The 24,618-nt window shown below is 48.0% G+C and overlaps 1 protein-coding gene across 1 annotated transcript in view; it reads right to left on the bottom strand.

Moving 5' to 3' along the window:
* Positions 1 to 24,618, bottom strand: part of ACAP3 (ArfGAP with coiled-coil, ankyrin repeat and PH domains 3) — a 114,888-nt gene that overhangs the window by 33,412 nt on the left and 56,858 nt on the right. The window contains exons 5-10 of the mRNA XM_014941462.1: positions 15,779 to 15,837; positions 12,860 to 13,043; positions 11,874 to 11,918; positions 11,339 to 11,434; positions 10,950 to 11,024; positions 9,795 to 9,806 (exon numbers count right to left, since the gene is read on the bottom strand). Of these exons, the coding sequence (XP_014796948.1) occupies positions 9,795 to 9,806; positions 10,950 to 11,024; positions 11,339 to 11,434; positions 11,874 to 11,918; positions 12,860 to 13,043; positions 15,779 to 15,837 (471 nt within the window). The remainder of the gene's footprint in view (positions 1 to 9,794; positions 9,807 to 10,949; positions 11,025 to 11,338; positions 11,435 to 11,873; positions 11,919 to 12,859; positions 13,044 to 15,778; positions 15,838 to 24,618) is intronic.

Raw genomic sequence — 24,618 nt, 5'->3', positions numbered from 1 at the left:
GAGTCAAGCCAGGTGTGAATTTAACCTCATTCAGTCTGTATTGTGTTACACCTCTCTACAAATCGAACGGCTAAAGCGGAGCAGCTGAAGGCACGTGGAGTTGTTCCTTGCCTTTGAAAGGCTTCTAACCCGTCCCAAGCCCAGTTTTAGAAAGAGAAAATTACACACAAAACCACCCAGCACAAATACAGCTAAGAAGACAGGGAGCCATCTGGATGATGTCCAAACATCCAAAGACATTGCTGGGAAGAATGGCTGGTGTTTGCCTTACTCTGAAGACATTTTCCCCTTTCTTGTTCTCTCATTGCTTAGGAAACTTCTCCAGGCCGAATTGTGCTTGTATTTCTGCTGGTGTAATTCCTGAGCAACTGCTATCAACAGAAGCACTGCCGGGCAGCTGAGGGCAGAACACGTCAGCCAGAGCTGTAAGCTGGATTTGTAAAGCAGGTACAAATCAAGGGAGATCCAAGGGATAAGGACCAGTCTGGCTCTGATCCCTGGGGGTGTGCGGCAGCCTGAACCTCAGTGGGACTTTGTTCCATTCCGTTGTGCTCTGCTTGGAAGTGCCTGAAATCTTTGGTACAAAGTTATTGAAAGACAAATTAAGTACGGGAATGTGGAGGATTTTAAAAATCCAGATATTAGCCCCTTCATCAGTATCCTTTTTCCTTTTCTTCTCCCAAAAAGGGAGATGTGCACAAATGGCTCCAGTAGCTGGAAGGCAAAATCATGGCAAGTGCAATTGTGAAACTTCCAGCACACCAGAGGGAGCTTAAACTATGGGCTTAAACAATGGATTCCTAGGTACATCTTCTTCTTGTACCCAGAGAGGGAACTTTCTTACCACTGCTATTGAAAAGAGGATAAATTTCTGGAAAAAGTGTTTGAGAACATCTTTTGAATCCCAATTCCAGGTGAAAGCTAGCTTAGAAGTGGTCTTGCCAATGGTGTTGAAATATCTTGGTAGTGTGTGGCCACCATTAGATATCACACAGATGTGTACAATGAATTCCCTGACCTGCCCTTAATGTGTCCCTGGGTCTGTTCTATTCATTGATACACAAAGATTTTGATTCTGTTAGTTTTGGGAAGTCAGTCCTATGCCACCAGTCAGAGCTGATTTGTCAGGCTTGGCACTGATTCACCAGATAGATCTCATGGATTCTGACAGCTGGCGAGCAAGACACAGCACAGGGGGAGCAGCAGCTGCTCTCACAGAGCACAAGATCCTTCTTGCTGGGCAATGCTCTACCCCTTTCCCAAGAGAAACTAGGTCACGAAGCCGAAATGACTCTCCCCTCTAACCTGGGGAGCCAAGGCACATTGTCTCTCTGCCCACCCATTCCACTCTAATGATGAATTCTACCCACACCTCCCTCTCTCTCTCTCCAGCACAAATATTTCCCCCTCTACTACTTGGTTCAAAGACACAACAGTGCAGTGAAAACAGCCCCCATTAAGTTAAGTGCCTTTCCCAGCTCAGCATCTGAAGACCCTTGTGATGCTGCGTTGCCAGGCAACGCGCACTTCACTCTCATTAAGATGAGTTATTTTCATGTTCAGAGATGCGAGCTTGCCTGGGAGGTGTCATAATAAGAATAATACTGATACAGAAGGAGGAGATTTAATGGGACAGGACTGAGTCATTCCTTGGAAAGACAGCGTGATGCCCAATTAGACGCTAGAAACTGCTGCAAGGCACCCAATTAAGAGAGGTCTGCTCAGCCCCAAATTTTGCCCTAAGAGGGTGAATCCCACAGGGGGTTCCTCTTCTGCAGATGTCTTTCGTGCACATACAGCAAACAAAGGCTTGAGGGAATTTTCCTCTAACTCACAGATATTCAAATGTGGGATTTTTGTACAGCTGCTCCAAAGTGACAACTCTATAACTGTTTTATAATAAATAATACAAATGGCCAAAAATAAGGGCTTCGTTGAAAAGCACACAGCAAGCAGAGGGCAAAACCCTTGCAAGCACATCTTTAAAATGACCATTTAGCCTTGCCTCACTTCCTGAAAGAGGTAAAAATAAGGGGGAGGGTCTAATTAGAATCACCTGACTTCTTCAGCTGCCCTTGTATAACCAAGCAGTGTGGTGGTAAGAAGGATGTATGGCTGATGAGTGCAGGAGGAACAGATGGGCCACGTGCGTCACTACAGTAAATCCACTAAAAATCAGTGGAGTCAAGCCAGGTGTGAATTTAACCTCATTCAGTCTGTATTGTGTTACACCTCTCTACAAATCGAACGGCTAAAGCGGAGCAGCTGAAGGCACGTGGAGTTGTTCCTTGCCTTTGAAAGGCTTCTAACCCGTCCCAAGCCCAGTTTTAGAAAGAGAAAATTACACACAAAACCACCCAGCACAAATACAGCTAAGAAGACAGGGAGCCATCTGGATGATGTCCAAACATCCAAAGACATTGCTGGGAAGAATGGCTGGTGTTTGCCTTACTCTGAAGACATTTTCCCCTTTCTTGTTCTCTCATTGCTTAGGAAACTTCTCCAGGCCGAATTGTGCTTGTATTTCTGCTGGTGTAATTCCTGAGCAACTGCTATCAACAGAAGCACTGCCGGGCAGCTGAGGGCAGAACACGTCAGCCAGAGCTGTAAGCTGGATTTGTAAAGCAGGTACAAATCAAGGGAGATCCAAGGGATAAGGACCAGTCTGGCTCTGATCCCTGGGGGTGTGCGGCAGCCTGAACCTCAGTGGGACTTTGTTCCATTCCATTGTGCTCTGCTTGGAAGTGCCTGAAATCTTTGGGTTTGCCTTACTCTGAAGACATTTTCCCCTTTCTTGTTCTCTCATTGCTTAGGAAACTTCTCCAGGCCGAATTGTGCTTGTATTTCTGCTGGTGTAATTCCTGAGCAACTGCTATCAACAGAAGCACTGCCGGGCAGCTGAGGGCAGAACACGTCAGCCAGAGCTGTAAGCTGGATTTGTAAAGCAGGTACAAATCAAGGGAGATCCAAGGGATAAGGACCAGTCTGGCTCTGATCCCTGGGGGTGTGCGGCAGCCTGAACCTCAGTGGGACTTTGTTCCATTCCATTGTGCTCTGCTTGGAAGTGCCTGAAATCTTTGGTACAAAGTTATTGAAAGACAAATTAAGTATGAGAATGCGGAGGATTTTGAAAATCCAGATATTATCCCCTTCATCAGTATCCTTTTTCCTTTTCCTTTCCCAAAAGGGAGATGTGCACAAATGGCTCCAGTAGCTGGAAGGCAAAATCATGGCAAGTGCAATTGTGAAACTTCCAGCACACCAGAGGGAGCTTAAACTATGGGCTTAAACAATGGATTCCTAGGTACATCATCTTCTTGTACCCAGAGAGGGAACCTTCTTACCACTGCCATTGAAAAGAGGACAAATTTGCTTAGAAATCGTCTTGCCAATGGTGTTGAAATTGGGCTTAAACAATGGATTCCTAGGTACATCTTCTTCTTGTACCCAGAGAGGGAACTTTCTTACCACTGCTATTGAAAAGAGGATAAATTTCTGGAAAAAGTGTTTGAGAACATCTTTTGAATCCCAATTCCAGGTGAAAGCTAGCTTAGAAGTGGTCTTGCCAATGGTGTTGAAATATCTTGGTAGTGTGTGGCCACCATTAGATATCACACAGATGTGTACAATGAATTCCCTGACCTGCCCTTAATGTGTCCCTGGGTCTGTTCTATTCATTGATACACAAAGATTTTGATTCTGTTAGTTTTGGGAAGTCAGTCGAAGGGTTCTGGCTGATAGACACCGCTCCTGCCAAGCACATCATGAGCTGTGGCCATCAGTAACTCTGCGACTCCTTCAAGGGACGCAGCGCAGCAGTGGACAGTCTGACCCAAGATAAAACTAAGAAATAAAAACCTTCCAGCCCTGTGAGCCAAGCCACGATGTCAGGGAGGTGCTGGCAGAGAAGGAACGCGTCACCCATTCTACAACACCTAAAGTAACTTTCTTGGCTCAAATATTCCCCTTGCCAAAGCAGGGTATGCACACATATGCTTTCCCTTGTTCCCTCTTTTTCCATTTCCTGCTATATATGAGATTTTAACGCACGATTTTAATAAGCTACCTTTTACTGAATTCTTCCCATCATTGCAATGTACACAGAGTAGGCGAGTCTGCTCTAAATGAGTTGGGACTGATTTATTAAGTCTGCATTCAGCACCTCATTGTCTCTCTTAACATGAAAAAATGCTTGAGACAGAAAAGGCTTCCTAAGATTGGGATCTCAATGGCTTTGGCTGCAACTGCACATGCAATCGTGATCAGCAACAGCAGGGACACGTTGGATCCCACACGGGTAAAATAAACCGGACGTCTTTCAAAATAAGACACCAGATCTCTGCCATCATCTGCTTCACCGACTTCCAGTAAATCACACCAATCTTGTCTCACTGTCTCCTCTCCTTCTCGGTCCTGTCACTCTGAGTTTACACATGAGGCTGCCCAGGAACTGATATTCTTTTGGAAATGACATCCCAATGGTTTCTTTGGGAGCACACCCAACGCAACAATGAAGTAACACATTCCAAGGGACACGTCCATTGGGATGTGAAAAAGGACATAAATGTGGACACTTTCAAATGAGCAAATGGAAAGCAAAAACCCAGCACAGGCACAGACAGACCTGTGAAACAAGAAAAAAAAGGGGAAAGAAAGAATAAACCCTATTTAAAGGTAGCCTCGTGGCCCATTCAGTTAAAAACCCCCTCATCCATCTCCACACAGCACACAATCACACCAATCTTGTCTCACTGTCTCCTCTCCTTCTCGGTCCTGTCACTCTGAGTTTACACATGAGGCTGCCCAGGAACTGATATTCTTTTGGAAATGACATCCCAATGGTTTCTTTGGGAGCACACCCAACGCAACAATGAAGTAACACATTCCAAGGGACACGTCCATTGGGATGTGAAAAAGGACATTAATGTGGAGACTTTCAAATCAGCAAATGGAAAGCAAAAACTCAGCACAGGCACAGACAGACCTGTGAAACAAGAAAAAAAAGGGGAAAGAAAGAATAAACCCTATTTAAAGGTAGCCTAGTGGCCCATTCAGTTAAAAACTCCCTTGTCCATCTCCACACAGCACACATACAGGGACTGCTTGAATTGCAGAGGCCAGACAAGCTCTTCCAATTGCTCCTGTGAAGGCAGCGTTTCATATAGAGAAAATGGCTGAAGAAATTAAATAAACCTCCAGCTTCAGTGAAAAGACTTAATATGAAGGGTGAAGATGCCCCTCATCAGCCTGGAATCCTTGGAGGGGGGGAGTCTTCTAAGTAAGGAGCCCACTGCAGGAGGAAGGTCTTGTTTATAGGTTCATTCCTACCCCAGAGGGCACAACACCTGGCTGAGAACAAACAGAACCTCTCTCTAAAACACCAATGCTTCCTTAAAATGATCTAAAATTCAATCACTATGGCAATGGCCCTCCCTGAAAAGCTATAGCATTACTCCCTCAGTGTACCAATTCAATGTGGAAATAATAGCACTGTCCTTTTCTGTACAATGTTTGGATTTCTACTGATAGAAAACACTATCAAAACCAGGCAATCATGACCAGTGAATAATTCCAGCCCAGTTGTTTTTAGATATTCAGAGAAGCATGTCTTACTACCAAACCTCCGTGTTATTTTATTTTCAATCAATACCATTTAGGACAAGCGACACCACACGCGATACGTGCTTTCCCTCACAGAAGACAAAGGCTTTTATCCAAAAGTGCCCTCTTAAGTAATCAATGATGCTCAGTATTTAACCATAATATTATGTACGCTCTAACAGCATTATGCATACATCCATGCATTGAAAAGAACTTCTCCTGGAGGTGAGTTTAAAACGGTTTGTGACTAGTTTGGCTGTTGAATTTTAAAGAGACCACGAGTCCGAGGAATATTCACATTCCCTGAAGATGCACACACCCCCCTTCCACACAAACACTGGTGCCTGCACATTCTGTTCTCTTCTAGTGCCTGACTATATTTCAAGCTTTTCTTTATCTGGCTATTTTTACCTCTGTGTATATGCTGTGTACAACTCAAGACCCTCAGAGGCAGATGGAATTTGGAGGAGGGCTCTCCCCCACCTACATTCCCGTTCTGCGCAGCTTTCATTCATTCTGGCCAAATCCCATTTACAGCCCCTTTTGTTTCTTGAATTTCCCAACACCAAATGATCTCCCCGCTCCGCAGCTTGCCAGCAGATGATGCACAGAGATCCATGCCCTGCCCCAAAGCTTTTCCATCCCAGAACTGAACACATTTTCTCTCCCTGCAGTAATAAACCTCCACTCACTTTCAGGTCACATCAGCAAACGAGGTCCTACAAGGCACAATCCTCGCTCCCCCAGGGAAAAGGGCCCTCTAAACTTTCTCCCCAAGTCAAGCCAACCCTGCAGGAATCTCCTTACCAGGAGGTATTCAAGCCTGCCGAAAATCTTCATGATGCCAGCTGCAAGGGAGGTTTTGCTGCTCTTGCCTGGAGAGCAGGGAGCAGGTCTGTGTGTCCTCTCTCTCTCTCTCTCTCTGCTCGCTCTCTAGAGTAGCATCTCTGCTAAGCACCGTGGGCTGGCAGGGAAGGAGGGATTTCTTTTTCAGCCCTTTCTCCTTTACCCCTCCTACTCCTTTTTGGGAAGCTCTAAGCTCTGCCCTTGGCTCCTGTGGAGGCAAGGGGCACTAGGGGAAGGAAGGCAGGCTGCTGGCCCCGGGGGACCACTTGCTTACCCCCTCCTCGAGCCTCCTATTCACAGTCAATCAGCTTAGAGCAAGGGCTAATTATCATACAGCTGTCATGGAGGCACAGAAGGGAGCAGGAGAAGCCAGGCAACACAGAGCCAAGTCGACAGGAAGATGCTCACCGAATGCCTCCCTGACCTTCACAGGGCCAAGCTCATCTGCCCTTCAGCAGGGGCTGTCTCCCCCCCGGCTTCCTGGAGCACAGCCACCCTTTTGGCCAGTTAATTCCACTCCTGCTCCACCACAGCCACAGAAATCCGGGGGCTGAGGTGCCATATGGCCCCGAGTTTGTTATCTACCAGCTGGACTAAATGAGGCAGAGAGCTCTGCCTTGGCACTCCATCTCCCTCCCCCTGCAAACAGGCAACAGGAGCACAACTGCTTCCCCCACAACTCTGGACCAGGGAATAGATACAAGGCTGCAAAGGAGCTTATATAGAGCCCTGGATTCTTACACTTTCAGAGATTGGCCTGTTGGTTTTTCTGCAGTGGAAGCATTCAGGAAGGTCAGGATCTGGGAGGGAAGACTGGTTTAAATGTTACTGTTTCTCTACTCATTTCCCATTGGAAAAAAATTCCTAGGCCTGGGTGTTGCAGTGCTAAGTTCTCCAACATTTTTGGGCCTGGGTGTTGCAGTGCTAAGTTCTCCAAAATTTTTGATAGACTCATAGAATAGTTAAGAGTTGGAAGGGGCCTTAAAGATCATCGAGTTCCAAACCCCCTGCCCTGGGCAGGGACACCTCCCACCAGACCAGGTGGCTCCAAGCCCCCTCCAACCTGGCCTTGAACCCCTCCAGGGATGGGGCAGCCACAGCTTCTCTGGGCAACCTGGGCCAGTGTCTCACCACCCTCACAATGCGGAATTTCTAATCAGTAACTCATCTCCATCTCCCCTCTTCCAATTCAAACCATTACCCCTCATCCTATCACTACACTCCCTGACCAAGAGTTCCTCCCCAGCTTTCCTGGAGCCCCTTTAGGGACTGGAAGGTGCCATAACGTCTCCCCGGAGTCTCTTGCAGAGTGGTGCAACCAGTGTGTCTTTGTGCATCCATCTGGAGCAACTGAGCCCACATAAAAACACATAAATTCATCACAAGCGTGGTTTAAGACAGTTAAAATGAGGGCCTGAAATGATAACTGCCTTTGGAATCTGCCCCAAAGGTAGCAGATGTTCCATGAAGGACGATGGGGAAAGGGTGGCGTAGGAAAGAGGCACCTGAATTCCAGCATCAAAGAAAATAGTCGAGATTTGTGCTGAGCTTCTCTCTCCTGCCAAATTAATTTTAATTAAAACAATAATGAAATAAAACACCACAGACCACTTCCTCATGAACTGAAAGAAGCCTCCTGAAGGCTGCCCTTCACACCTCAGAGCTGCTCAAAGACAATTCCATTCCCTGTCTTCAGAATCTGCACGGCTCCCCCACCCCAACCCATCCCAAAAAACACTTCAAAACACATTATCTAAACTGGATTCCCTCCCTTTCCGTCATGCTTTAGTAGGCTGCTTGGGAAGACACTGTGTTGAGGAAAAAAAAAAAAAAAGGATATTTCTGCCACTCCTCTCTAATTAAGCACAACTAAATCTCCAAATTTGTCAAGCGCCCAGAGGGTATTCTGGGCTCAGCATGAAGATGTATATTCAAATACGGGCTGTGCTCCCTTTGGAGATGGGGAGATGCTCACCAGATGCAGAGTGCCATGCTCCATCACAAAGGGAGGAGCAACTCTGACTCAGAGCAGCTGAAAAACAGTCTCATTATAACGTTTCCCGGCAGAAAGCTTTAAATCCTGCCTTGCAGTAGGGATGCTGAGCTCTCTTAAAAGCTTATGCACAGAAAAAGAGAGCCACAGCTCTATGCATTTGTACTCTGATGAAGACTAATTGCTCGTTCCCCCTCTTGGTACCTGACCTCTGCTTGATTCCCTGCTAGTCCAGTCAGTAAAGCCACGTAAAGAGATTTAGCTGAAATGTACTGTGCTCCAGAGATTTTCCATGCTCCCTCGAATGAAGTCATCACTCCAGCAGGGTCCCGGGGGAAGGGAGAGTTCACAAATGGATTCACCCCTCCCGCAGAACACTTAACCAAAGGGAGCATACGCGCAGGCCAATTCACGGGCAATGCCTGTCATTAGCTTTCAAATCTGGTTACGTTTCCATTTCATGGGTTATGACATTTTTGAGAGAGAGCATTAGGAAGGAAACAACAGCCTCTTAGATTCCTCCTGTTGAGAGGTATCGATCCACACAAGTGCCTGCCAGATACGGGCTCTTTAGTGAGTCCTGCTCAGGCCTTGATTGACGAACAGCTATTTCCCAGGGCTCTCTGAAATCCCCTCTTGCTCTGCCCACAGAGGGGGAGTGTGTGTTGAAAGTCCACCAACGCCTTCTGTTATGAGCCATTCACCTCCCACCAGACCCGTGGCCCTCAAAGGCTCCGAGGCATCAAACCTACATTGAAAGCCAACCCAGCATTGCTGCCACCACAACACTGAATGCCAAGGCAAGACCAATGTACAGAGTAGAGGGAACAGAAATATTACTTCAGCACAGGACTGAAAACAGCTTTGATAAGGAAGAAACCAAACTCACTTGAAACCAGACTTTGAAATTACATCTCCAGTGTTCAGTGACAGCACTAACACAACAGCAAGGTTGCTCTGTTTTGCTTTCAAAGGCAGGACTTCGTAAAGATCCAGAGCAAAGTGCTAAATCTGAGCAGTGAAGATGCCAGGAGGAGGAAATACATGTGGGTACTCACCTGGAGGAGGGTCTGCAAGGGACAGGTCAGCAATCCATGAAGAGAAGGAAAAGAAAAAAAAATAATTAGTTGATGTTTCTACAAGCCTCAGATTTGGAATCATTCCCAGATGAATGGATCAAACTCACTTGAAACCAGACTTTGAAATTACATCTCCAGTGTTCAGTGACAGCACTAACACGACAGCAAGGTTGCTCTGTTTTGCTTTCAAGGTAGGACTTCGTAAAGATCCAGAGCAAAGTGCTAAATCTGAGCAGTGAAGATGCCAGGAGGAGGAAATACATGTGGGTACTCACCTGGAGGAGGGTCTGCAAGGGACAGGTCAGCAATCCATGAAGAGAAGGAAAAGAAAAAAAAATAATTAGTTGATGTTTCTACAAGCCTCAGATTTGGAATCATTCCCAGATGGAATGATTCAGAAAAATCAGACTCTGGAAAATCAGAGCCCACGTTAACCAAAAATGCCTCTCTACTGAAGACTCAGAATTGTTTGGGAATAAATCCTATTATCTTGTCAGTTCATGGTGGTTACTCCCAGCCACAGCAGGTGAGAGTGGGATGCCATAGCCCCCATGGACCTTCCCAAAGTTACACTGCTCAAGGCTGTAGCCAGGTCATGTCACAGGAGCTAAGCAAGAATCATCTGAACTGCAGCTTGGAGCAGAATTGCATGAAAAAAGTTCACTGCAGCACACTCCTCTCTCAATGGCAGCACAGAGTCCTGCTCTCTCCCTGCCACAACCCATCAACATCACTTCAGGACAGTGTGAGTCCCCGAGGAACAAAAAAAAGGCCCCACAGCAAGCCCTGTCCAGGGGTACCAAAGGAATGTCAAAAGGGACACGTGAATACTGCAGTAGCTGGAGATCATAGGGCTCTCCAGGCAAAAGTTAGCTTGTTTGAGGACACAAGACTGGGGGAGAAAAAGAGGAAAAGCAGAGAAACGAAAGGGTGGGAGAAAAGTGCTCTAGCCTCTCCCCAAAAGCAGTTCTGCAAGGCACTCAAGTTGCTCTCACAGGCGACTACAAACAACTACATCCCCTCCTCTGTCTCAGCCATTTATAGAACACAAACCTTTAAGTCTTCCCACATCCTCAGCAGCAAAGAGAGAGAGAAAGTACAGAAGGAAGGCTTGCTCAGAGGCAGAGCAGGTCCATGGCAGAGCTGGGAGAGAAACCCAGGTGCCCCAACCCATGAGGTCCTCCCTGTGTCCCTCTCCCTTGTGTATTCGCATGTGTCAGTGGCTGAACACGCTGCATTTCATCAGCCCTACCTCCTGGCTAGACCTCCAGCACCCAGGAGGTTACTACTCTCATCTCAACAGCTTCTCCTGCTACTGCTCCAGGCTGTGAAGGACTAACCCAGCAAGGTCCCTAATCACTGTGGGATCCAGGCAGCCACACTAACGGAGAGAAGTGCTGCTTGCACCAAGCTGCAGCCCCAGGACTCACCCTCTGCTGTATCAGCGCATGTTTGTGCTCCATCTCCCTCTTCTCCACCGCAGAATCAATCACCAGCTGGTCCAGCTAAAGGCAAGGAGCAGAACACCAGGTATAAAAGTCAGGAAGGATGTTTATGAGCCACTGTCCAGCTCTGCTTCCCTGCTCTGGGATTACACCAGCCCTGCCTAACATCGTAAGTCCCTGAAGATGGGAAAAGGGCTGTGTTTGGGTGTGCACTGAAAGCAGTGCAGCATAGCTAATCCAACACCCACCAAGCAGGATGCCCTAACCACTCCCCAATTACCAAGTTCGGTAGCTGAAGAGGGAAGAGGATGTCCTTTAGGGGTGAAGGGGTACCAACAGGCACATTGAGTCAACCATATTCCCTGTCTCCTCACCTCTGTGGCTAGTTTCTTCATGTAGGGATCCAGTTCGTGGAGAAGGCTGTAGCCCTGCTGGAAAAAGGTGTACTGGGCATGCATGAAGGACAGCATCTGGGGAGGGAAAGAATGGCAAGGTCAAAACAGGCTCTGGGACAAAGCAAGTGTGAAAAGTCCCTATCCCTATTATCCACAAACAAGTCTCTTCAAGGCCTAACTCTTTCTCTTCCCAAAGCAATCTATCCATGGGATGCCTTTCCCTCTTCTCCTTTCCTCCTCTCACACTTCCACACTCTCAGGTCACCCATGTTGTGAGCACAAAGCAGTAAAAGCAGTGTCTGTCACCCCTGAAAGTCCCCTCTAGCTCTGGCCTGTAGGGTATCTTGCTGGTCCTTCCTTCTCCCCTCTTGTCAGCACACCTGCAGCCCCCCAGGCAGTCCCAGACAGTATCTCCAGGGCAGACCAGGGAGTTGGTATGTTGCCCCATGCAACCTGAAATGGAGAGGGCTGCCTTTCATTGAGTCACTCAGAGCAAAACACAGAGAGCCCTTACCGCATCCAGTATTTCAAACTTCTTCTTGGCCTGCAGGACATTGATCTGTGAAGGAATCAAGATAAGACTATCAGCATCAGCAGCATTAAGCAGTTTGGCACAGAGATTTAAGGATTATCAACTTGCTGCAATACCCACAGCAGCAAGCCACAAACTATTCAAGAACAGTTCCAGAAATATACCTTCTGAAAAGACAGTTCTAGTGAGTTCCAGGTGGAATAAAAAGGGAAAAAGGATAGATGCTTCTTTTTCTGACCTGGGCCTGATGAAGGTCACTGCTAGGTGTAGTTTGTACATAGGCTGACAACAAGCAGCAACCCTAGAGTGCAATCTGGCATCAAATGAAGGAGTTATACCTTAAGGGGACAGCATTGCCTTTCTATCTGCAGCTGCCAGAGCATGTGCCATCAGAAACTACCTCATGGTCAGACAGAACGTGCTGGCAGATGGTCTTAGTTGGGTGCTGCAGGAGTGACAGCTAGTGGAAACACACACGGATCAATATTAACACTGAATTTGTCTGCTTAATATCCCCACTGCCTGAAAAGACAGACCTGACATGAAGCCTATGAATGATTCCAAGAAAAATCCTCAACCATTCTGGGTGCAGTTAGCGTTCCTGCAGGAAATCCCCCACTGGGAAGAGAAATTCAGTCCAAGGGAGCGTGTTAGATCTCTCTTACTGAAAAAATGATTAAGATCTCCCTTCTCAAGTACGATGTAGTGTTTTTGGGAAGGAGAACATGTCACAGACATGAAGAGTCATGTCAGTGACACACAAAGGTGCAAAGATAGGTAAGCACACATTCCCACATAGACTCACAGCATAGTAGAGGTTGGAAGGGAATGTACAGTTCAAAGACCCTACTTGCCCTCTCTCATCCCTCCACTTCTTCATCCCCTGCAATAGATTATTTCACAATTTGCCTGTGATGTCTCATTCTGTCCTGGGAAATCCAGTTGGAGCTGGGGGCACAGATACCAACCTGCAACACGTAGTCGAGAGCCAGATGCCGGAAACACTTTCTAGTTATGGTCAAGGTGCCTGTCGCCTCCTCCACTTCATGGGGCTTGTGCCGAGGTGCCTGGGCATTCTTCACCAGTGAAATCTCCATGTCCTCTCGCACTTTGTCAAACTGCTTCTTGGTTTCCTTGAATTTCCGGACATCACTGGAACCCAAAGAAGATGAGATGGTGAGAATCACGATTACAAAGCAGCCAGAATATTGCTGATACCAGCAGAGCAGGAAAAGGTCCACCAGATGTACTACGATCAGTCAGAAATCTGCTCCAGACGCCATTGGGATACTAACCCACCCCACCAAGCTCCACTGAGTCCAGCTGGACTGACTCCAGATTAACTCTAGACAGTTCTTCTTTAGAGACAGTTGGCAAAGAAAAAAATATTGGACCTTACACACTCTCTTCAAAGCCTTAAGGAAATTCTCCAAGGACAGCAACCAGAAAGCCAGGCCAGATGGCTTCCAGCCCTAAAGACAGTCCACAATTGCCTGCAGAGCAAGCAGTGAGCAGAACATTTCAGAACCTACCTGTGAAAACACTTGCTTCATGTTTCACTTTCAGAGTAAAACCTGCTGTTTTTAAACTTCAGGAAAGGGCATTCAAGGAGGACAACCAGGCTGCTCACGTGCATCTCTAGCTCACTCTCTCATCTGATGGTAAAATCCAGACAGTTGACTATTCTTTTCCTCCTACTATAGTACGCACATTTATTAACATTTGCATTCAGAAATACATGATGGACAATATGAACTTTCAAGTTTTATTTAAGCCTAGAGGTCTCACATGGGATCAGGGGAGGGGGGAGGCTATAAAGGCACAGCAACAGGCAGGGTTTTTTGAGTTTGTTTGGTTTTTTCAATTAAATAGCAGGACTTGATTTGAGTTGCATGACCACAAAAAGTGAGAACAGCAACTCCTGAAGATCACCTCTTACAAGTGGCCCTGGTTCCTCAGGAGGTGAAAGCAGCAATGCTGATTTACAGCAGCTGTAACACAAACATTTATTTTCTGTCCAGGGAAGCTCCGTTTACTTCAATTATAGATCGTTAGAACTTAAAGTAGTCAAAAACTGCTAGTAAATAAGTAGCATCCACTTATTCTTTGCCCTAGGGAAGATGAAGAGCCTCATTTGAGCATGACAGACAGTCAATGCTGAACTCAGCCCTGTGGCAAACTGTTTGAAGTTGCATACACTTATGTACGGATCAGCCTCTGGCCAAGAGCCTCCTCCATGGGCAGGTACAGCAAGGACAGACGAGAACAGAGGTGACTGGGTTACTGTTCTGGTGGTTGTTGCTTCTTCACATAGCCCTCAGGGCTGCCAAGTTACATGGCCATCTAGCTCCATTTACAGGAAAATACTGGGGCCAACTGCCAAGTTACATGGCCATCTAGCTCCATTCACAGGAAAATACTGGGGTCACTTTTTTGCATTTTTGAGTCACTTGCAGCAAAGGGCTGTGGAAATATTACACAGGGTTTGATCCAGCGCTGGGGAGAATGGCTTCCTCATCCCCAGGGGAAAGAAGCAGGAGTTTGAAGGTATATGATGCTGATAAAACCCTCCTTCTCAGCATGGTTTGTGCCTTGGTAAGGTGCTGAGGTAGTCACAGAGTGTTTGGCTACTAACACCATGGTCTGGGCAAGCTGACCTCTCCCAGGTGTACCAGGTAAATAAACCAGGCAAAGACCTTCGGGGCTTGGGGACAGGGAGGGCAGGTTAGAGGGTAAATATTGCCCCCTCAGATACACATGAACCACCACGCAAGGGCATGATTCCCATTGTCCATTTGTTCCCATCACCAGCCAGGAAGTTGTAGACTGGCCCGAGGTGGATTATTCAAAAAGGTCCCAAGTGTAGACATTATTTTCCAGGCAAGGGCAGGAGCAGTGCAAAGCTGAAAGTGCCAGGGCCCGCAAGCGCAGAGGCTGAGTGGTACAAGTCCAAAAAAAAAAAAAAAAAAAAGAGTTAAGTTGCAAAGATGCTGAAAGGACGACAGACCCAAAAGGAAGGTGAAATTCCCCCTTCCGACTGCCAGGCTTAAGCAGATTAAATCTGAGCTCATCAGAGAAATGATTAGAGAAAAAGCGGGGGTAGGGTGAATGCCAGGCCAGAAGAGAGGGATGAGGAAGGAAGGGGGGGTCAGCTATGGACCCCCTCCCTCCATCAAACCACACAGCTGCTGAGGGATTCACAGACAATTACCAGTTCCCATGGCAACCTGCTCCTGCGTAGCCCAAGGCCTGGGGTGCCTCTCTGACCTACATTCAGCTGAGGTGGGATCCCATGCTACATGTCTGTGCCAGGGACAGCCTGCTGAGAGCCTTGATCAAGGTGCACGCTGTCCCCATCTAATTAACTTCCTGGGCCCAGTTCTTCCACACCTTGGGCCTGCCACGTGCAAGTTCACATCCTTAATATGCAATATTCTGCATTGCTCACACCAGGGTGCTGTAAACTTCCTCTCCACTAGCAAAGAACTCTGAAACCAGAGGCCAAGCTGAAGGCACAGTGAAGATTAGCTGTGCTCTCCACATCAAGAAGGGCCCTCCCATCCGCCATCTTCTGCTCTGACCTGAAATGTCCAGCTTTAACTATGAGCTGGGAACAGGATGAAGACACCTGGTTGACAACGGAGCCACCAAATGATATAATCACAGAATCTTCTAGGTTGGAAGGGACCTCAAAGATCATCTTGTCCAACCGTAAATAGGGAAGCAAGAAAACAGCAACAGCCATCACACAAATCACATCTTTTCCTCTTTTCAGTGTCTTTTCTGCTCTAAGCCTCAGTAGCTGCAGCTCTGTTTTCAGTGCACACAGGACGGGTGCAATGGAAGTTCAAGAAGCTGAAGACCAAACTGATCAAACAAATACTCACTCTTTCACAAAATTGTGCAGCTGCTGCCGGACTGACCTCTGAGCCTGGTCAAACAGGATCTGGAAGAAAAGAGAAGGAAAAGAATATAAAATATTTCTGCAACATGGAAAGGTTGAGGAGTCAAAAAATCCATCGACGCTTTCTAGGAGCTTCAGTGTGAGGGACTCAGCATTACTCCATTACTTGATGGTTGTGAAAATGGGTAATAACCTTTTTCTGTAGCTACAGCACTCTTACAAGTGCAGAATTCCTGCACTGCAGGTTCCACAGTCTGTGCCAGGGCTCTGAACATCCCAAAGAGACCTATGCCACCAACACACCTTCATAAGAGGAGTGTTTGTAGGAGCAGTTGTATTCATAGTCCCCATTTTGAACTCTTTCCGGAGCCTCGAATTTCATATTTTGCCAGAGGAGGGCACTGTCACCTCAACACTACACCACTTGGTGAGGGAGACAGGAACCATCACTGAAGGTACATCAGAGCCAGCCACAGGCTGATGAACACGGGTGAGAGGTCCAAGCATACAGTATATAGACTGAGTTCCTACAAGTCTTTTCAGTTGTACTCTCCTGCCTGTCTCTCACCAAAAAATGGTCCCAAGCCTATTACTCTACACCCTCTGCCCATCTCATCTCCAACCTTCCCCATCTTCTTTAAGAGATGTTCTCCCCCTGCCCACTGCTGGATGCCCAACAGTGGTGTCTGCTCAGCTCCCTCCCATCCATCTCTGATGGGCACGATCACAAATAACTCCGTATTTCAGACACACATCGGGATGATGCAGCATTGTGGCTAATTGGGACCAGATGGGCAGAGCTCCCAGACCACATAGTGACTGCAGCAGGAAATACCCTCTGTCCCAGAAAAGCCACCAGCCGGGCTGCAGCTAGAGAGAATGGCCCTCAAAGAACAGACAGGGATCCCATTTTGTTCCACCATCAGGAACACAAGATCTTAATGATACCCTGAAACACCACCCAGACAGGGATCCCATTTCTTTCCACCATCAGGAACACAAGATCTGGGCACTTAATGATACCCTGAAACACCCCTGTGCTGGGGTCTGGCATCACTATGGCTGTTTGCCACAAGCGGACCTGCCTCATTTGTTCCAGTTTCACACTGTGTCCTGAGCAGTCAATTTAATCTACAGAGGTCCTGGAACACACAACAGTAACTATGTCTATCTTCCTGTGGATGCAGCCACCAGGAGCAGCATTTCCCAGTCCAGCATTTGGCCTTGCTTTCTCTCCTGAAGTGTCCAAAGCCCTTTCAGGGCAGCCCCCAGAGCATGAGCCTACTGCAGGACTTTGTCAAGGTGTCAGCAAGGAGACTGCATGAAGCTCTTTGGATTAAAACAAACAGTTTTTTCTAGTTTGCTTTTTTCTCCCCTCCTCTTTGTGGCAAGCTTAGATTTCCAGTGGGAGTTTTCTGGACAGCTTCCCTTGGCACCTCACCCACCATCTCTCCTTTCCTGCCCACCTTCTCTGCTGCACTACACAGTTCAGGTAAGACCCAGGGGTGGTGAGCACCTCTGGATCTCCTGGCTTTTTCCAGGAGGCAGGAACAGTCATCTTAGATCATTTACAATGCAAAAGAGCTGGCATTGCCTAAAGCAGCAGCTTTTCGTGCGGAGGTGGTGGGTTAGCATTGTCTGGCTGCCAGGTGCCCACCAACCCACCCTCTCACCACACCTCCTCAGCAAGAGGAGAAAGCTCACGGGGTGAGATAAGTACGGGGAGATCAGTTACCATCACAGGCAAAACAGACTTGACTTGGGGAAAGCTGATTTAATCAATTGCCAGTTAAAAATAGAGGATTGTGAGATACAAGAACAAAACTAACAACACCTCCCTCCACCGGAGCACGACCTGCATTCCCAGCCCGAGCAGCACTTGTCCACCACCCTGGCATCTTGGCAGGCACTGCAGAGATCTGGCATGTGACACACACTCTGAGGTGCTCACAAGCTTGAACCTTCTCATGCCCTGCAGTAATCTACTAGTGAAACCACCCTGGCTCATTCCTGAGCCTTCCTTCCATTGCCAACAGCCTCATACGGATACAGATGTCCTCCCTACCCAACGTCTCCCACGCAGAGATAAGCAAGTCGTGCTTTTGACACTATGCAGGTGTACAACTCCAAACAGAACACAAAGCACCCTGTGCAGAAGCAGCAGCGTTGGCTGCAGAGCCTCAGACACTCGTTATGAGCATGGCTGCAGCCAAGGACAAAGCCAGCAGCACGCCAGGACTAGCTGAGTATAAACAGCCATGTACGGCCTCTAAATATGAACAGATGCAAAGCAAGGGGGAAAGAAAGAGAACCAAGACCACCCAGCTTTGTGTTTTTACCAATGTAAATTATTTACTGCTCTTGGCATCCATTTGCTCTCTCCAACAGCACTCCAAGAGGCATTGGCCTGCAACTTTTCCCATGGAGCAGCTTCCCCAAGTGACTTTTGGGCATTGATGATGCTTCCCCCCAACTCATGATGCCGTGCAGGGGCAGGCAGGCAGCAAGAAAGCCATCTGGTTCCCACCTGCACCCACCTCTGGAAAGTTTCCATCATTGGTTTCCACCAGGATGACATATTTGCTTAGGATCACCCACCTTACCACTCCTGCCTGGAGAAAGCAGCTCCTAGCTGGTGCCCTTGGGCACTGCATTGACAGCAGTGAGCAAAATCCACTGATAACTTGGTGCAGAGGACAAACCCAGCAAAGTCCCAGCTCAGGCAGATCACCCTGGAAGTAGGAGACTGCCCTTGCTCTTCTGTGGTAGCCAGAAAGGCTTGCACACCAGTGCCCAGCTGGAAACAGGAGAGATGCTTTCAACAGCACAAGTGAAGCATTTACAGAAGAGCTTTTGCCTGTAACAGGGAGACACTCCCCCAGCGGGGCGCTTCCAAGCCCACGTGCAAAGCTCTTCTCCTGCCACAGCATGGGCTCCTTCTCAGGCTGCCAAGGAAGAAAATTAGTAACCAAGGATTCAGTCCAGGACTGAAAATCAGAGCTCGTAAAACAGCTCCTTACTGAGAGGGAATTGAACTCGTGGTGATCACATAAGCAGTATTTCTCTACCTGTGGTACAGGGACATTTCTATATGGATTTTAAATTAAACGCATCTGTATCAGAACAGGAAAAGCGCACACATGAGGAAGACAGGCCATATATATACACCTCCACCTCCTGCTCTGTCAATACCACTCTCCCCTGCTCCTGTTATTCATGCCCTGAGCCCCACAATGCTGTGATGGTGCCCTTCCTTCCAGTCTGCACTGGTTCAAGCAGTGTAAATCCAGGGCAGGGATCGCCAAGCTGATGTGAGGGGATACCAGGTAATGACTATGCCTTCCCTGCCAGCAGCATCTCCACCGAGAAGCATCCTAAGATACCACATTACTCTTATTGCTGCTTCGTTAATTTCGCCCAGCAAGATCACCAGGGGAATATTTTCAAGTGGGTTCTCCATTCAATTTTCAATGCAAAATAAATAGAGTTTTAAGAGCTAGAGTTTCAAATACAAAATCATCTCTTGGCTTTTTCTTCTTTCCCAGACATACTTGGAACAAACCATTTGTTTTAAGATTTTCCAGACCAAATATCACCCCACCCTCTCTCTTAGCTTCCACCAAGACATGGGAAGTCCAGGCTATGACTCACACACATCTGTGCCTGAGGAGGGTCAGCATGAAAGAAGGGAGTTAACACAGCTCTCACCCAACAGCAGCAAAAGCCTAGATCCTGTATTTCACTTTCCCAGCATGGGCTTCTGAGGAAAAGGGATAAATCCAAACTTCTATTGGACAGGGGGGCTTAGGAATGTCATGCCCCCAAGAAGTGAAATGTAGGCAGGATGTTATTCCTGGAATTGAAAACCTAAGAAACCAAGATACAAGGCAACAGAGATCCAAAGGGATGTCACTGTTATAGCACTCCCACAGGACTCTGCAGAGCCTACAAGAGAGGAGGAGATCCCATCAGGCTCCAAATCAAAGCAGAAGGTAAAAAGAAGTGTGATTGCCTGGCTGTGGACTGCATGAAGTTCAGCAGTAGGACATCGTAGCTGCACATGGGAATAGCGCTTGAGTAGAGATTATAGGTAGGCAACAGCATTTGTGGTGGGAATTCATCAAGAAGCAGCAAAAGCCATTGTTCCCCCTCAGCTCCTGGTCCAAAGCAGCTAGCAGAGAAGGGGCCTCACCTCACACCAAGAAAGCAGGCCAGGTCCAGAGATGGTGGCCAGATTCAGCCAAGAGCCCAGATCATCAGGTAAATCTGTGGCAATGAGGAAGGTCTGAGGCCAAGCTGGGAAGTTGGTCCACATAGCTGAGTCAAGCCCAGAGACCACCAGGCAGATCCATGGTGACAAGGCAGGTCCAGCATCAAGCTAAAGAAATCAGTCTGCGAGTTGGAACCACCAGGGTCCATAGCTGTGGTTGAGCTGGAGACCTGTGCTCCCACAGCAGAGCTCAAACTAAGACTGAAGGCCCTGGGTGGAGTTTAAATGGAGTGCCTGGGCCCATGGGTGGAGGGTGTGGGTGGAAGCCCCAGGTGAAACTGGTCAGGGCCACTAAGGTCTACTAGTGTACTGGGAGCCATAGCCCGAGACAAGATCAAGGTCACGAAGCACATCAGCCATTCTCCTGCAACAACTGGCCCCATCTGATGAGCCGGAGGGTGTGGAGCTTCCTCTGCAGCTGCTTGACATATGGACAGAGGCAGCTCTGCCTTCTCCAGCCTCGCCAAGTCACCACCCCAGCCACAGCAGCCATGAGCTGGATGAGTCACATCTCTGTGCTTATCTCCCTCACGGCCAGTCTGGAGGCTTCGTTCTCACCGACATCCCCAGTAACAGTCTGGGGACTGGTTTATGTTGCATTTACATGAGGGTTGGTTGTCTGGTGGCCTGGGAATCCTTTTATCTGGTCTGGGAAATCCTATCCTGTCAACAGTCTCCAGTGTGTCTCAGAGAGGGAGCAGCAGGGCTGGCCGGTCCTGATTCTGTCAACTACCTCTGAGTACCTGCTGGGGACAGAAGTGACCCCCCCTTCCCTGTCCTGCAGAAGGTGATCATCCATAATCCATCTCAGACACCCTGCTCCCCAAAGATGGCCCGTTCTGCCATAAACCCCTTCTCAAACACGGCACCAGCAGGACTGCAGTGGCTTTGGTGGTCTGTCCTGGCCTCTCCATCTCTCCTTCTTCTCCTCAACTACCTGTCGTGCTGGAAAGCTGCAAAGAGGTTTTCCAAGACCTGGGTGCTTTCCTGTTCTAGGACATGTCTATCCAAGCCAAGGTCAGGGTGTGCCTGACAAAGCTTTGGAAAGAGCATGTAAATATCACTGCAGCTGTTCAAATAACAAAATCAAACTCAACAATGACAGCAAACTGTACATTTTTCTGTGCTTTCATAGTCCTACAGTTCATTTCTTTTTCATTGCAGCTTCTAGCAGCTGAATAGAGTAAATTAAAGGGTTAGGGGGGCAAAGCAGAACTCAAGCATCTTTTGTTTGGCAGGGGATGTTTAAATGACTTTTATTCCTGTCTGGCTATATGACTTGGTCCTACATCTCTTGAGCGATGGCCCACCAGATAAATGCCACCCATGAAGAACATTCCATCTGTGATGCCTTTGTAAGACAGCTCACTTGAAGATCTGTGCTCAGGAAAACAAGCCAACACCACTACTTCTATTACACACGTCAGATGTCAGTGCAGTCCAAGCCTAACTTCCAACCAAGCTGAAGCTGAGTCTCTCTCACAAAAATCTCAAGAGCTCCAGTTTGTGCTTAAGTCAAAGGACACTTCTTCCTGCCCCTTATATGTATTATTGAAGCTGCTTCTCTCCCTAGCAAAAAAGCAGGCATCCTAAAATATTCTAGAAACTGATAAAAACCTAGTCTTTCTGAACCCCAGGATGCAGCACCGAGCTCGTGTTAACTGCTAGACTAGTACCAAACTGCAAGGGCAGCAGCTCACTGAAGGCTTTTGGACTAGTGTAATGCCATTGCACCAGCCACAACGGCAAAACCTGCGATGCCCTGAGATGACAGAAAGCATCTCCCCTGTCAGATGGTAACTCTGCATCCAAACGATGCCCCACACTGTGTACCTTGCTGCACCTGGACCCTTCCCAAACGCTGTCAGCTGCAGGTGGTCCATCCAACCCTGTGGAGAACGGGCAGCTTGGAAGGACTCTCCACTTTCCCTTCCTTCATCCTTCCCCCTGAACTCCACCACCACCCTCCGCCCGTGACATCTGCCATCGGCCTCACTGACTCATCACAGCTTGGGTGGCTTTTCTTCTTGTCAGCAGGAAATGCTCCCCAGCTCGCTCAGCGCGGCTAAATCTCCCCTGCAAAGCTGCTGCTGCTCCTGCTGGAGGATCCCTCTGACGCTGCACCAGTGATTTGTGGCAGACAGGAAAGCTCAGGACTTAATGAAGCTCAGCACAGCGCTGTCTGGAGTGGTACTGAGGAGGGCAATTAATGCTAATGTTACATCTTCGGAGCTGGAAAATACCTGGTGCTGCTGAAGATGCACTTAAGGCACTCAGCCAGAGTAATCCTATCACAACAGCACTTTCACTCGCATCCTGTCATTTTTCTTGTCTTTCTGATTGCAGAGAGAGAGGGAAGTGCACGGGAAAGAGCCTTGCTGTGACAAGGTTGTGCCTCAGATCCTCATATTTCATTCCAAGGCATGTGTAGGGCAATAGGCTGGTGGGAAAAATGCCTCCCGTTCTTTGACTGAGCCAGGGATTATTGCACCCCACATTCAGTGTATCTTGCCCTCGTATAACCTGGAGCATGCCCTTCCCTAGTTCCTTGGAAGTGGATGCTGACAGCTTTGAGCTGTCTGTAAGTCGTACATCTCTTAATCTGGACAGCTAAGACAGCACCAAGGGGCTGGCATGGAGTGCAGCCTGTAATGTCTGCTGTAGAAGTCGAAGGAGAGGATTACCTGCCTTCAGCAGAGCTGATCAGGTACGTGGCTGCACTAGAAAGAACTGCACCTAGAAGCAGCGTGGGGAATTCTGACCTAATCAGAAGTTTTTGGAGAAAAACCATCCACTTCAAGTCTGGAGTTTAACAATCTTTGGCAACGGGATGAAAAAAAACCACTTGAGCTCTAATTCCAAACGCTGCTGCCTCGCATCGTCATGTAAATCCAACAGCCCATAATTATTAGCCATTGCTCTAGAACTGGTGGCAACTTTATGCTCCTATACCTGTGGGGAAACCTTGTTATATACTTAATTATGTTCATCAGACTCTGTAAAAAGAGGGAAAGGTCCCTCTTTTATATATCTTTTTTATATCTCACATATAATGGCAGATTGCTATGCCTTTCAACCTGGTTCCATGTTTTCAGGAGGGTGATAAGGAGGAAGGAAGGAGGGAGCAAACACACAGAGAGGATTTAGAGCTGACAGCACAGCATCTGTCTGCAGAGAAGCAAGGAGCACTCCCAGTACAGAAGAGCTTGGCAAGCCAGAGTCAAAAATTTATTCACTGCAATGTGGTGTGTTGTGAGGAGGAGGGATCACAGGGGAGACTTCAAGGGCCCTCGAGCAAAATTCCAGCTCACACCACTCAGGCTCATGTGAAATGAAAGGGTTGGAGCTGTGCAGGAAGGATGCTGCAGGGCTCTGCCACCCCTGTCTGCCACCCGCTGCTCAGAGGGCTCACGGAGGGAGCTGGAAATTTGTTCCCTGTCATGGATCATGCACCTCTAAGCAGCGCGTGGCAGATCTCCGGGTGAGGGGATGGGATGCAGCATCCCCCGGGCAGCTCCGCCGTGCCCCAGGCTGAAAGACTGCACTCAGCAGGCTCTGCAGAACGTGGGCTCCTGTGGTGTGGAGGGAAAGGCTCCTGGGGCAGGGGAGCCACAGAACAGAACAGTAAAAATAATGGGAGAGTGGTACTCGGAGAACTAAACACCTCTGAGACCCTGCACCTCTGCCCTGCCTCTGTAAAGAGCCAATTAACCTAAACACTGGACTTTTATAAGTACTGGAGGTAATAGCTGATGTTTTCAAATTCAATAGGGAAAGTTGGGGCGTTTTGCTTTTGGAACATGAAGAGGAGTCACAGTCATTTCTCCTCATTTATCTTCCTCCTGCATGAACTGAAATTTTGGGTCTAGGATGCCTGACGCTGGGGATCCTTATCCCTTACATCCCTAATGTAGCATTAGTACAGCTGAGAATCAGACCACTGAACTGCTGTCAGGAAAGATGAGCACAGGAATTCAGCAGAACCACACGCTGCCATGGTTGTTAGGGGAGGGAAATGACAGCCCCCTAAAGCAAAACACAGTGAAGCCACCAAGAGAAACACCCACACGGTGTCCTGCCTTGAACCTGACTCTGAGGTGACATACAGCCAGCAGGACCTTTGGCTTTTCTGCTGATGCTGCTCCCAACATCTGCAGCTGCAGCGATGCCTCAAGAGGTCAGCATTGTAACATCACTAGGAAGCTCTTTTTCAAGCCACCAAGCACACGTTTCTGCACAGAGCATCCCAGGAAGCCAATTGCCCAAGTCACTGGAAGGGCATTTTCCCTAGAGCAGCAGCAAAACCAGCCTCCCAGCTAAGGATGTTACAGAAACACGTCCTCTGGGGCTGTCCAGGCAGTGACATGGTGTCCCTGCCCACGGCAGGCAGTTGGAACTAGAGGATCATCAAGGTCCCTTCCAACCAAACCATTCTATGATTCTCTGATTCTCCAGCTCACTAGTCAAATCAAACACAACCAGCCAGAGACATTAGCTCCTCGACCTCTTACTCAATCATCATTACCTACACCAGTTTGTCTGAGCCATCTAAC

The sequence above is a fragment of the Calidris pugnax genome, unplaced genomic scaffold, assembly GCF_001431845.1.
Source record: "Calidris pugnax isolate Ruff unplaced genomic scaffold, ASM143184v1 scaffold82, whole genome shotgun sequence".
In the NCBI taxonomy this organism is placed as follows: Eukaryota; Metazoa; Chordata; class Aves; order Charadriiformes; family Scolopacidae; genus Calidris; species Calidris pugnax.
The sequence above is the reverse complement of the archived record's forward strand: the minus strand, read 5'-3'. Positions and strand labels throughout refer to the sequence as shown.